Genomic DNA, 13,859 nt, shown 5'->3' with positions numbered 1-13,859 from the left:
CTAAATAGGATATTTTCCTTTGTTTACCAGTGCCTTCAGAGTAATAGACACAATCATGATGGTTAATGGTCAAGGTTATTGTGGGGAAGGTTGGATTATCAGGGTCATTAAAGCCCCATGTTCTCTCTGCCATTTTGATCTACAAACAGAATTGACCTCACATTTGTTTTAAATTTGCACCACAGAAGTTCTCAGTTTATGTAAGCCCTCCGCGTCTTGTTGCCTGGTTTTATAGAGGTAAACTAGGTCAGATCTTTCCAGATTGAGCCAATGCATTTATTTCTGCTACCATTCTTTGTGTCATTTATTCCAAAAACCTGAGTGGTTGTAATCAACAATTATCTTCACTATCAATACACCTGACCACCGTTTTCTTCAATAATTAATTAAGAAAAACATTGTGTTCATTGGTTAACAAGATTATTGCCATAGTAGGGTGAGACGGTAAACAGCCACAGTTTCCTTAATGAGTGAATCATACTTAACTATACAGCAGAAACTCCACGCTGAACCATGGGTATGCAACACAACTTTATTGAAACTCTTGAAGCAACATCAATTTACAAACAAGGAAACGGGAGCTCATTGAACATAAAACGCTTTTTTTTTTTAGAACCAAAATGACAGAAAAGAACTGAGAAAGGGAATAAACTCCCAAGGATTGGACCAGCAGTGGCAGGTGCATTTTTTTTATACAAAAAATAACTTATGAAATCTTTCAAGTTTACAGGAATATTGTAACACAAGGCTTGTGTAAATCAATGATTGGATTTACAGCGTACCTTGTGTTTCAGACTTTTAAATGATTTAATAGATCCAAATATCAAAGCAGGCATTACTTTGATTGAAGAGACAGGAAAAATACCACTGATGAAGAACAAAGAAAAAGAACATGAGTGAGCTGGGGCAAATGCATTCTTGAATTTTGAAATTTCAGTGTGGTGCAAGTTTATCAGTCACAGTCATTATGAAAGGCCTTTTCAGGATCGCATTGCCTGAGTGCTGCCTCTCGACACTCCTCTGGGTCCCTGACCAGCTCCACGTTTGTAGTTTTGTTGGTAACCGTCCTATAGCAAAAGGAAAAAAAAAAAAGATTTTAGAAATTAGTCCAGCAAAGATCGAAGAAACAAAACCAGTGTGAAGTCTGAATGCTTTTTTCATACCCTCTGATAGTTCCCATTTGAATAATCCCGAGGTGTGCTGAACTGAGTCTGTCCATAACCGGAGTTTGGAGTGTTGGTGAATGGAGGACGATAACCATCATAGCCACCTGGAAATAACAAGAGTTCAACTTTACAAAACTCCCACTGAGGTTCACAATTAAATAAACTCAGACATTTGAGCCCCTTCCAGAGAAGAAACCGATTAGCGCGTGTAAATGTGACAGCAATTTCTCATGTCAACAAGCACTCAAGTAAATTTTGACCCAAGTCATGTCATGACAGGTCAAATTGAACTTGAAATGTGGCACAAGTCTAAATTGAATGTCAGATAAAACAAGACAGCTGCAGCAACACCAAATTAAATAGAGTATAATGCACTACTGTGCTAATAAAACAGCAGGACTGATAGATGGATGAATCAGTAATGTTATATATACACCTCGTCTGATAAGGGCTAAACTGACAATTCACTTTTGGCTGTAAATCATGCGCTTACCTCTGAAGCCGTTTGATGAGCCTCTGTAGCCGTTGATCATGCCCCTGGCGTTGCGGGGCCCACCACGGGACATACCTCTGCTATTGTAGAAGGACTGAGCCTGCCTGCTGAAGCCCGGCCCCTGCTGGGAAGGCTGTGGATGGCCTCCTGACTGGTCTTGGGAATGGAAGGCACCAACTACTGAAAAACAGATGCAAGTCAATCTCCAGTCACCGGAAAAGGTACGCCATTTGAATAAATGTGCAATGTCAGGAAAACAAGTGCAGCACAATCGATTGGCCAGGTCAATAGAAGGAAATGTGCCCACCAGACTGCAGCTGTTCTGGCTGCATGTCCGTCTGCTCCACAGGATGCTGCGACTGGCTGTTGAAGGCCTGGTTGTAGCTGTTCTGGTATTGGTTGGCCTGGTTCAAAGCCTCTGTCTCATTAGCTGGCGGTACTGGGGCATTGAGGTTGAACACCTGAGGGTAAACAAGGGCCACATTGTGGTGAAGCCAAAACCAGAGGAAAGGTCACGGGCTCATTAGGAGTAAAGTCCATTACTCACTGTTTCCTGGACATAGCTGCATGACTACAAAGCCATACAACTGCAATATGATGAGAAGGCACTTAGGGACTCCACAAGCAATTCTTAAAGGAAGTTATTACTGCATTTCTTTCTCAGCACACAGTGCTGGCAAAACCATTGTTTTAGATTTATGACAGGGCAGATACTATAGTCTTTGAGTAGACTTGATCATTAAGTGGTTTTAATACTGGTTGTTTCTTTGAGATGCTCCTTTGACAGATCAACATCTGCATATTCAATTCAGCAAAGGTTTTCTGCTGGCTGCCCTCCCTGACACAGTCTGGGGCGAGTGGAGCTGGGGATCAAACTGCTAACACAGGGATGAGCAGCCAACCTGCTCTACCACCTGAGCCGCGGCCCCTCAAATGGTTTTAAAACAGTTCCTGTTTGGGAATATGAGAAACTGATTTAAATAGTGTCGTCACAGTCTTACTGTCTGCATTGATTGGAATGGTGCTGCGTTGACATTGATGCCACTGCTGTGAGGAGCTTTGGAAACAGGCTGGAAAACCTGCGTCTGAGAGGCAGGGGGGAGAGCTGTAGATGGGGGAGGCTGCTCCGACGACAAGGACATTGAGGTCTGTTGAAGAGGGGAGACGCAATACAGAGCTGAATTGAAAGACACTGGATTGATGGCGATTTGAAGGCTGTTAAACTGGAGTTATCATTAAAACACTGTTCCCAACAATGTTTCAAAACATATGCACCACAGAAGCATATATGCACTCCCCCATTTCCTCAACTTTCACCAGTGTGATCATTTTAGATTCTTCAGACACCACTAAATTCCAGGCAACATGGTGATGGGTAAATCTCTGCAATAAAACTGAGAGAATTAATAATAAAAAAAAAAGAAAAGCAGAGCAAAGTTTACCTGGATTGGGTCGACAGATTCTGTTGGGGGTCGGGGATCTGGTGTGTGTGAGGTCTGATACATGGGGGGCGGTGTTGGGGAGACGATGGGGACCTGCAGGTCAAGAGGACAGCAAATCAAATGTGCTCTCTGGTGTGCACCACCACCAATGTCGGCTTCTCATGCTTGGTTACTTACTTGTGTGGGCTCAGGTTGGACAGGAACAGTGTTGGGTTGCGATAGCCGGGACTCTGGGTGAACTAAGAAGATTTGAGGATTGCACTTTAGTCAACACACATTCTCATGCAGGTTTTCAGTTGTAGTATTTGCGCATGCCATGACATCATAACCGTTTTCCTCGATGTAAAACCCACCGGGAGGACACACCATCTGTGGTAAGTCCATGTTCTGAGCGGGTTTCATGGGCTGCGCTGATACGATGGCGGGGTCAATGGGCTGTCCGTCAAACTCCAGCATGGAGTCCTGAGAACACGGAGGTCAATCAGTATCGTTGCAAAACCACTAAGTCAACAGTTGCTCTTGGCGCGTGCTCCTCACCTGCATGAAGTTGTACGTTCCCTGCATCTGGGCCATTAAGTCCTGCACCACCTGCTTCCTGACCATGGGGTCAGTGGGTGGCACAGGAGACGCTAAGTTCATGGGGTGAGTCTCCAGGGCAACAGGGGGAGCCGCAGGCTGCACAGGCTGCTGCTGCTGCTGCATGGCACTGACTGCCTGAGAGGGCAAAGCAGACACAACAGGTGGATAATGGACACAGAGAAACAGGGAGAACAAATGAAAACTGGCTCCGTTACAGCTTTGGGTTTGTATTCAGAATCAGTTCGATCGCTGAAACACAGCTGCTGGTGACTAAACAAACAAACAAACAATGTGAACATTTTCATTTGTTTTGATGATATAATTGGGTGTGTACCCGCTAGTCAGTGTGAAACTGTACTCACAAATATGTAACAAGATGCGCAGTCTGACAAGAGGCAACATTATCTCAGACTAGATCATACCATCCTTTCAACCTGCCTGACAGCACACATACATTTGAGAAATGGCTCTTCCTCTACATGCTCTACACTCATTGGACACCGTCGTACACCTGCTTATTCGTGCAATTATCCAATCAGCCGACACTGAACATATTGCCAAAACTTAAGGGCTCTGTGACTTTGACTGTGTCGTGAATGGTGGAGCCAAACTCTCGTGGGATTTTAACAGAAAGGCTACATGAGCTCAGATAGCAGAAAGCACCTCACAATGCACAACAAAGTCTACCTAGCAGTGAAATGAGCCACAACAGCAGAAAACCATGTCAGGTTTGATTCCTGACAGCCAAGTACAGACATCTGAGGCTGCAGTGGAAACAGGCTCACAAACACAGCACACATGAAGACTGAAAACTGGATTTCTGCTGAGTCACACAGATGGTAGGGTCAGATTTTGGCGTCAACACCATGAATCCATGGACCCAACTTGCCTTATGTCAACAGTACGGGCTGGTGATGGTGTAATGGCGTGGGGGGGAAATTCTTGGCACACTTTTGGCCCCTTTATACCACCGAATCACTTTTTTTCCTTACAGCCTGTCTGAGTATTGTTGCTGACTGTGTGCCTCTCTCTGAGACCACAATTTACCATCCTCTAATGGCTACTTCCAGAATGGTAATGCACCGTGCCACAATGCAAAAATCGTTTCAAACTGGTTTCAGTGACAATTACTTCAGTGAACTCCAGTGGCCTTGCCAGATCTGAATCCACAGGAATACCTTTGGGATGTGGCAGTATGAATGTGTATCTGACATCTGCAGAAACATGTGTGATACAATTATGTCAACATGGGCTGGTATCTCAAAGACATACGAAAGAGCATTAGAATCTCAAAAAAAAATCTCTGTTGTTGGCCCCGAGTTAAAATTAAAAAATTCTGAGATAAAAACTCAGAAATTCTGACTTTTGTCTCTCTCAGAAATGATTTCTGACTTAACTCAGAATCTTATCTCCGTTGTTGGTGCTAATGATCTTATGTAAAGACATCTTTTCAACTTCTTGTGGAATCTATATCATAGAGAACTGGGGCTGTTTTTAGAGGGAGACACTGCCCAAGAATAGTATGGTGTCTCTAATAAAATGCATGACACACTATTCCCTGAGGAGCTTTTTATATTTCATTTCCATTTCAGTCAATAAATCTTCTCTGTCAATGCACAGCAGAATAACATAACAATAAAAAGGCTCCAGTCTGAGCATCCACACAGCGTCCAAATTCAGTGATAAAGAGATAACCTTGGTATCGATCATGCATTGTATCAGTGCTGCCAACAGATGTTCCTGATTGCATCTACTGTTGGCTATGTCACTGCGTGCACATTAAAACAAGGAAGTCAGCGCACTTCACACACACACACACACTGGTCTTATCAGCTTTGTGAGCATGTGGCTGCTTACATTACAGTCATCATTCAAAGGGATTGATTGTGATCAGATTATTAGATTGCAATGAATGAGGCATGAAGATGTGACAAATTTGGCTTTAAATATCCTGTACATGGCCCCAGGATGGTTGCACATGTTTTTTTGTGAATGTGACTGTTAAAACAATAATAAAAACAACATTATGTGTATGCATGACCATTATTCAGTTGACAGTTTGGTTCCCCATCTGAACTGCAATGTAGCTGCATGAAGTTGTTTTTCCCTTTCAGTGGCTTAGTCAGTCTGATACCTGCACTTTCATCATAATGCAGCTGCAAACAAAGTGAGCTCACCCAGTGCCGGTCATTGGTAACAAGTGATGAGCAGACCACTTTGCCCTCATACCACAAAACACCACAATTGAATGTTTTACTCCTGCAAATAATCACAAAAACTGCCAAAAGGTCTGACAGACAGTCTGAGTTCAAAATGGTCAAATTAAAGGCAAATAACAAAGCCTGAGGTTTCACTGGGCCTGTGCCCACTTTGCCAATCTATGTCTCCTTCGGTATCATAATATCTGATTACAGTTACACCAGCATTTTTTGAAATCTCCGATAATCCTAGTGATGAGTATGAGCCGCGTACACAGTCTCAAACACTGTGAATAGCATCATCTGACACTCCATAAAATAATTTTGCACCATGGTGAGTTGAAGGTCCCTGTGTGATGAGATGCTGACAGCACCGGGACAGACAAGACAGAAACAGCGAGTTCTTCAGAGCATCAGCATCAGGCCCAAGTGAGATTTATCAATAGATCTGTTCTTGTCATTAATTCCTATTCTGCTGCTTCCTTCCGGTTGCATGCACGCACAGGTGTGTGAATGAATTACTATGGTAACCATGGCGCTGTGCCTGTCACTCTGCAACTTCCTCATGATTCAATAACAGGATTTCATGTTAGCAGTTTAAGAAGTTAAAAAATTGAATTTGGAGCCCTGCTGGAGTCATTTACAAAATCTGCTTTCTAAGGCTGCATGAAGTCCATCCTCCTTATCTCATTAAGTTACAAATTGATCTCATGACCAAGTCCTACAAGTCAGGCCAAGTTTTGACATCACATCAATTTCTGTATAATTTCCTGTGTTATAAACTGAATTAATTCATCACATTAAAAATATGCTTCTAAAGTCCGGATGTATTTCCACAAAAAAATAGAAAAAAAGATTTGAGTCATAGAAAGCTACGTATTTAAACAGAAATTTCCTCTTTAATTTGATGTCATTCAAAGTGAGACCGTTCTTTAAAAACAAAAATAACATACATACATCAGCAACATGAATAAGTACTAAGTTAACTTCCGTCAAAGAAAGACAATATCTCTGCAGCATACCTCTGTTTCTGTGGTCCACTCATCCCCTTGCTCCTTCTCACTGCCACTGTATGTGCCGTCTGGAATGAACTGTCTATTTACAAACTGTAGGAGAAACAACAAACGTCAGAACAATGCTGTAAAAATGCATGCTTACAAAATCCACCCAAGAGCAATGCTCATCTCACCTCTGTTGTTTCCACCGCAATGGGCTCTGCAAACTCGTCGACTATTTCGGTTTCTGTAAAGACAAATTAAAAACAAGTTAGGGAATGCAATGCTGATATCTTTAGTGCTTGATTACATTAGCATTTTAAAAATAGCAAAGCGTGCCACAGAATGACTTGGGAGAATGGTCAGGACCTGGATCAACAGTCTGCTCCTCCGCTTCTGACGATTCAGCTACTGCTGCTGATGCTGCCGTTGTTGCTGCCACTGCCGCCGCTGCTGCTGCTGCTGCTGCAGCTGCTGCCACCGCCGCCGCCTCTGCTGGCTCTTCCTCCTCTTCTTCCTCACACACTCCGTTTTGGTGAGATGGGACCCGGTCAAAGTACCCGCTCAGCAGAACCTGGTCCAAAGTCTCTTTCAGTGCCTTGTCTAGCAGAGGGAAAACAGTGGAAGCATTTTACTGGAAAGTTAATCCACGGAAGCAGCCAGTGGCCGTGATGAAAGTAATATTTTGTTTTTGGTGAAAATCAGGGTGGGGACCAGTTATGGTGGGGTAATGTCATCAGCTCTTGGACTGATTTCATAATTCTACTTGCAAAACAGATTTGTAGTTTCACAAGTGGAGATATTCTCTTCAAAAAATATATATAAATATTTAGCAACATTCAAAAACAGAGTGAAAACATTGACAAGAAAACAAATAAGTCTGGATGAGAGCAGGATAAAGTCACATGATCCTTTTCAACACTAGCCATACTCCACTGATTGGAGCAATCACAGCCACACATAGAGCTAGAAGTTTAAGTCCTTGTCAACATAGGTTTTAAATCATCACATTTCTCTATAACATTAAACATACAGGCCTTTAGCTTAATCACTTTGTACTTCCAACCCTTGTACTGTAAGCTGTAGTAATGTAAACATTCAGCCTGGTTGTGGCTAAAGGTTTTTTAAAGTGGTGACAGATAATATTAGAAATATCCTACTGTAACATTAATGACTTATAATTAACTAGCAAACACTTTTGGCTCTTCAGGCAGAGCAAGTCGTCACAGTTATTTCCTTCGCTGCCTCGTGCCTCAGGCCAACAAGTCTGCTGCTGCCTGAATAAATATCACCCTGAGTCACCAAGTGAGGGATCCTCCGTGAGGTGAAAGGGTTCCTGGTGTCACTACAGTGAACTGGGTCACCAGTATCCTAATGTGGCTCCAGAGATCTGACCAGTGGAACCACAGGCGACTGGGCCACTGGCACCCTGCCCCGCTGCTGAGTCAGGATAAGCCCAGAGCGCTCAGCCCCGAGCAGAATGCAGCAGTGCGAGTCCCAAGGCCAGACCGCTGAGAATGCAGTACGCCAATATACCCAAGCCCTGATTATTCACATCACAGCCGTGGGCACATGCTGCATTAACAAAACACAATGCACATGCTACATTAACATATTAAGACTGGTTTACACCCTACGGTACCTTATAACAAGAAAGCATTGTTGAGAGAGTTTCTGCCATCTCCATGTACGTTGCATTGGAATTACTCTAAAGTATGTTTCAAGTTGCTTGTGGTCGGTTTCTGATAAAAAGCTTTCTAATGACTGCTGTGTCATCAACCATCTGATAAAATGTCCTGCCAACAGTTTTCACCACCAGCTGGGCATCTAAATGAAGCCACTTTGGTTTGAATAATTACTCTCCTTTCACTTAAATGTAGTTTTGCTATAAAGTGCAGAATGGTTGTGATTAACAAGTATTTTCCAATTCTAATTAATCTCTTCCAATTAAAGAGTCTTTTCTTCATCATTTGGTTAGTTTACAGTCTAAAAACTTAATTTAATTGCAAAACATGCCCATAAAAATGCTATATTCAGATTATTTTGTCCATCCAACAGTTAACAGCGAAGACAAATTGATGACCAGTAACATTTTGGGACCCCTCTCTTAGAAACTGACCTACTTGATAAACTCTTAATCATAATTTCATTTTCCATTAAGTGACTTATCAATTCATTGATTTATGTTGTTAAGCTTGCACTGAAAATAATACGTCAAAACAAGAATGCCACCAAGCTCTGTTGCTTACATGTCGTTCCAACCACAGCCTTGTCCTTCCCTTCCAGCAAGTCCCAGAGGTGCACAGATGCTTCTTCATACTGGTCGACCAATCTGTGAATGCAGAGATAAGCTGCGTGAATCATCGCACAAAAAGGAAGACTTCGGCATCTCAAGTTGATCCAAAGATTAATGCCATGGACCAACCTGACACTTTGGTCACGATCTGGCCCCACTAATTTGTAGAACTCATCAAAAGCTGCGAGGTCTGCATCTGTCAGCAGCGGCGAGCCACCGACACCCTGCTTCAGGTCCTGCCGCACCGTGTCATCTCCCAGCCGGTCTAGGAGAAACTGCAGCTCCAGGATCGTCTTCAGCCTCCTCTGCTCTGCCTCATCCCGCTGCAGCTGCTCCCGCCGCGCCGACTTCTTAACCACTTTCTGGATCTAATGGAAATATACATGAGTCACATAAAGCTGACTTTCTACCCGTCAGGACAGGCACCACGCTGAAGGAAGAATACGAGAAATTCAGTCACCCTTACATCTTGTCCCAGTGCAATAAACGTCTTCTGCAACTCTCGAGCAAATTCCAAGTTATTCGCAATCTCCTGGAATTTGGTAAGAGCATCCTAAAAAAACAAAGGGTAAACAGCCATTTCAGACACTGGTAGGGTTGGGGTTTTGTTTGCAGAAATAACAGGATCATTTACAGAAAGATGAAGATGTACCCACCAGCTGGTCCTGATTCAGTCGCTCCCCTTTATTCTTCCTGACTTGATAATCATCCAATTTGCCCTGTGGAAAACCATCCAAAAATGCAGCGAGCGGTTTAGAAATATAGCATATTAAGTGGGGAATATTGTGTTGCCTCTTGGTGAGAGATGTAGTTACATGTTGTTCTTTGTACAAGTTGTTTATTCAAGGATCTTGATTGAATAAATGGCTGTCAAAAGTCTTCACCTTTTTCTTCTCCATGTTGCGGACCTTCTTGTCGATGACAGCCAGCACTTGCTTCAATACTTCGGACTGTCCACCGAAATTGCCCATTGACCCTGGAGCGGATCCCACATCTGGGCTGGCAGACTGCACTGTCCTGTTTGCATTCATCGCTGAGGGCATCTAGAAATTAAAGTATGAAAGGTTAACTTTCAATAGCAATAAAATAAGACTTTACCTCTTTATTCTCTGACAATTGTTTTCTCTACATAAATAGATCATTAAGGTCTATTGATACTCAGAAAATAGTCAAGATGAAATCATCAGATAGGTATGTGAGCAGATAGTTTGTCAATGCCATAATACATAGCATTACTGTAAATGAATTCAGCCACAGCAGGCCCCTGACTCAGCTTTTAGTGCAATAGCAATCTCTGCCCTCATGTAACCTTATATTAAAATGATTCAGATGAATTTTACATAGAACAGTAGACTGATTTAAGTCTGAGTAAGACACAGAACTGGTATCGTAATCAGTATCACCAGATATTCAAGTTGAGGTTATTGTCTATCTGTTATCAGGAGAGAAAAGGCTGTGATGGTGCCTCCTTAAAAAAAGCAAAACATGTCCACCCCAGATCCCTGACTGCAAATTGATGTATTCAAATCCCTTGTTTATCTCACAAACACCTCCAATGTTCTATACATAATTTTACCATTTAGAACAAGACCCATATAAAGCGGAGATTTGACTACATTTTAGGTATTATGTTCAATCAAATCCTCAAATTATTGGAATAGCTGGGACAAATTTGCTGCTCATTTACTCTAGGTCAGATATTCAAAACTATTGCATTGCATGACATTTCAGAGTGCATAGTACAGTAGATATTCGATCTATAGTGTAATTAACAGCTATATAGATGAGTAAGCAATTGCAAATAATATTGGTCCTCAGAATTAAATTGTTTTGAAGTTATAGTTAATGAATCAGATATGAGGATATCGGTGTGTTGATCGAGCAAAGCAAAGCTTTTTTAATGACATCATCCTGTACTGTTGGTTATTGAGATGGAAACTTTCCTTATGTTTTGCAGATCTACAGATTATGACAATGATTAACTTGACGGACAAATCAGTTTACGTAAACGATCCGTTAGTTGTAGTCACATCATAGAGCAAAAGATACAGTTAGGTGTCACTGAGATGTCATGGACACTCAACAACATGTACTCAAAAGTGAAACATACAAAGTATGGAATATCAACAGCTCTATCAACAGTTCAGATACAACAAATGTATTACAGTTGTTATCCAAATGGAAACGATTTACCGACATGAGGTGCAGCTTCCTAATAAAAATGCAGGTTTTTCACCATAGCAGCTGGCTAACTTTGGTCCACACTGAGTAATAGTTAGAGGGAACACATTTTAGCCCTGTATTATCGTCATATCAACACATTCCCCGTTTAACACGGGTAACGAAGCTGGGTCTTGAGTTGGCGGCTCTGTGGCCCAGTGTTACCCCAGCAGTGCGGTCAAATCCCGGTGTTTGGTAAACGGCCCTGTCTGTTAGCACACACCACTGACTAGCATCCTCACGCATAGCTAGCTCCAGGCAACGAGGCGTGCTTAGCTAGCAGCCGGTCGGGAGCCTCACTGCCGGGGCGGCGCGACTCCTGGTTCACCCACCTTGACGTCTTATATATCCACAGGGGAGCTTGCTAGCGAAATGTACGAAACGGCCAAATTGTTATTATCGTTGTGTTGCTTTATTTTCTCTTTCACTCTAGTGTGGGATCCGCCCCGCCGGCCTCACCGACAACTGAGACGGTTCGAAAGACGGAGAAACTCTTTATAAAGGCGGAGGTCCGTTTTTAGCTGTCACAGATATGCCTGACTACTTCAACTAAAAAAAACAAACCGTAGTAAATCATCGAGTCACTAATTACAACATTCCCGTAAAAATACAGGTATTCTAATTCAACTATAGAAAAAACTTGGTTGATCTTGTCGCAATTTGATATTATGAAGTTGCTATTTGTGGTTAGGCAAAGTGCTCAACAGCCTCTTGGCAGAAAATCTGCACAATCATTAGCTTTGATTAGGTTATCCTTTCTCCAGCCATATACAGTGTCTCTGCAGCTGCAGCAGCTGTCTGCATCTGGAAGCTCAACCATGTACTAGTACTATCACTACACAACTCATTAGTCACCACAGTACTTGGGTAAGTGTTTTAGTATGGGGTGAGGATCCTACTGAAGTGTCAGAAAAAAGTACAATAAAGAAAAAAGTTTTTGTCATACATTCAAGGGAATAGGTTAATTAATAGATATGAAAAAAAGTGTTTAGCTCCATCATCAGTACTTTTGCTTGTTCACAATTATTCCAGTGAGATTTTTTAACATTAGCCTATTTTAATAGGCTGAAGTAAATGAAATGAAATGATAAATAAAATGTATTGCTTCTAGATATTTTTGTGTAAACACAATGAAAAAGCAATTTTGTCTAATGCAGAGAAATAGTAAGAATTCAAATGACATTTAGGGGGTGCAACAATACCGGTATATCGTGCCCATAAAGGCTACATGACCTTGGCATCTTTTGAATCAGTCTAAAATTCAAGTTCAAAATGAGATATTCATCTGAAGGTGACTGTCACCTGTCAGAGAAGATGTCAGATCAGAAAGATCTAGGCTAACTTAGATTGAACTGTCTTGTCAAATAAATAATATTTAAAAGTTTGTTTTTCACTCATTCAGAACAATGTTTGACTTGGTAAAACTCAGCTTTTTTCTCAACTTTCCTGAACGTCTGGTCCGTTTGGTTATTTGACATGACAGTTTTCTGTATTTGTGTGTGTTGTCTGCGCTCTGACAGCAGTCAATCAAATCAAACCAAATCTACAGTCCATATTAGAGAAGCAGATTATCTTCATTTAGGCTATTTTCAATAAATGTTACACCTGATTTTACTCCAAACATAAATCATTGATTGTTGCTCATGTAGGCTAGTCATCAACAAAGATAGCTAGGTCTATTTAAGCTTTAAGTCATATATGACGTCATGTGGCGTTGTTTTGACATGTGAATGACATCACTGGTATGTAGGCTAACCAGTGACATTCCAAATACAGACCAGTGTTGAGTTCTGCTCGCGTTAACACGTCAGACCTTCGTCAAAATTCAAGTGACAAATTATTTTTATCAGACCTATGTAAAAGTTCAAGTGACAAAATTAGTTAGTGAAAACTAAAACAAGGAGTTTGTAAAACACAAACATTGCCATGGATCAACAAGTGATACCACAGATCGCGGCAGAGACTCTTCACCCACACATTAATTCCTTTTTAACAAGAATATCACCAGACACCTGGGAATCAATATTGAATGGTAACACAGATGGGGCAACAAAAACTATATTGTCAGAGTTTCTCACTGAGCTGATAACAATTATAGCAAGCATGGAGATTTTTGCGTGGAGTGGAGCTGATACTGATAGGCTACTACATCTCCAAATCCACTGTTCACATTAAGAACATATAATGTGTTGATTTAACATCAACAAACCCACTTGCATGTAATGCATTTATGTTGCATTCTGATGATGATTTTAACTATTCATGCTAGAAAAAAATAAAAAATGTAAAGTTGAGAGACAAGAGTTTTATTGTTGAGCTTTTATCCAATAATATGTTGTGCTTCTAGGCCAAGTTTTGCATTATGCAAAAAAGAAAAAAGAAAAAGGGCCTGGGTACAGACATTGTGCTAATACTGCTATCAAATGTAGTTGAGTGTTGAGTCAGCTTTATTTAAATGGCATATTTAAAA

At 41.5% G+C, this 13,859-nt stretch overlaps 1 protein-coding gene across 8 annotated transcripts; it reads right to left on the bottom strand.

The window, feature by feature from the left end:
- Positions 1 to 518: 518 nt before the first annotated feature.
- On the bottom strand, positions 519 to 11,861 carry caprin1b (cell cycle associated protein 1b). 8 transcript variants are annotated; one of them, XM_085778750.1, is made up of 18 exons: positions 11,722 to 11,861; positions 10,054 to 10,212; positions 9,826 to 9,888; positions 9,630 to 9,722; positions 9,299 to 9,537; positions 9,123 to 9,205; positions 7,243 to 7,476; positions 7,068 to 7,120; positions 6,901 to 6,984; positions 3,639 to 3,815; positions 3,455 to 3,563; positions 3,279 to 3,340; positions 3,102 to 3,194; positions 2,661 to 2,807; positions 1,967 to 2,120; positions 1,660 to 1,839; positions 1,164 to 1,270; positions 519 to 1,067 (listed from the first exon to the last, which is right to left on the bottom strand). In XM_085778750.1, exons 2-18 carry the CDS (start codon positions 10,210 to 10,212, stop codon positions 981 to 983), a joined length of 2,124 nt encoding a protein of 707 aa, XP_085634876.1. In that variant the 5' UTR covers positions 11,722 to 11,861; the 3' UTR covers positions 519 to 980. The 8 variants fall into 8 exon arrangements, with proteins under 8 accessions (XP_085634876.1, XP_085634877.1, XP_085634878.1 ...); XM_085778751.1 differs by having other exon boundaries at positions 1,660 to 1,836; XM_085778752.1 differs by having other exon boundaries at positions 9,636 to 9,722.
- Positions 11,862 to 13,859: the final 1,998 nt, after the last annotated feature.

Source organism: Trachurus japonicus, chromosome 6 (genome assembly GCF_045865225.1).
Source record: "Trachurus japonicus isolate A0001 chromosome 6, Traja_1.0".
Taxonomy (NCBI): Eukaryota; Metazoa; Chordata; class Actinopteri; order Carangiformes; family Carangidae; genus Trachurus; species Trachurus japonicus.
The sequence above is the reverse complement of the archived record's forward strand: the minus strand, read 5'-3'. Positions and strand labels throughout refer to the sequence as shown.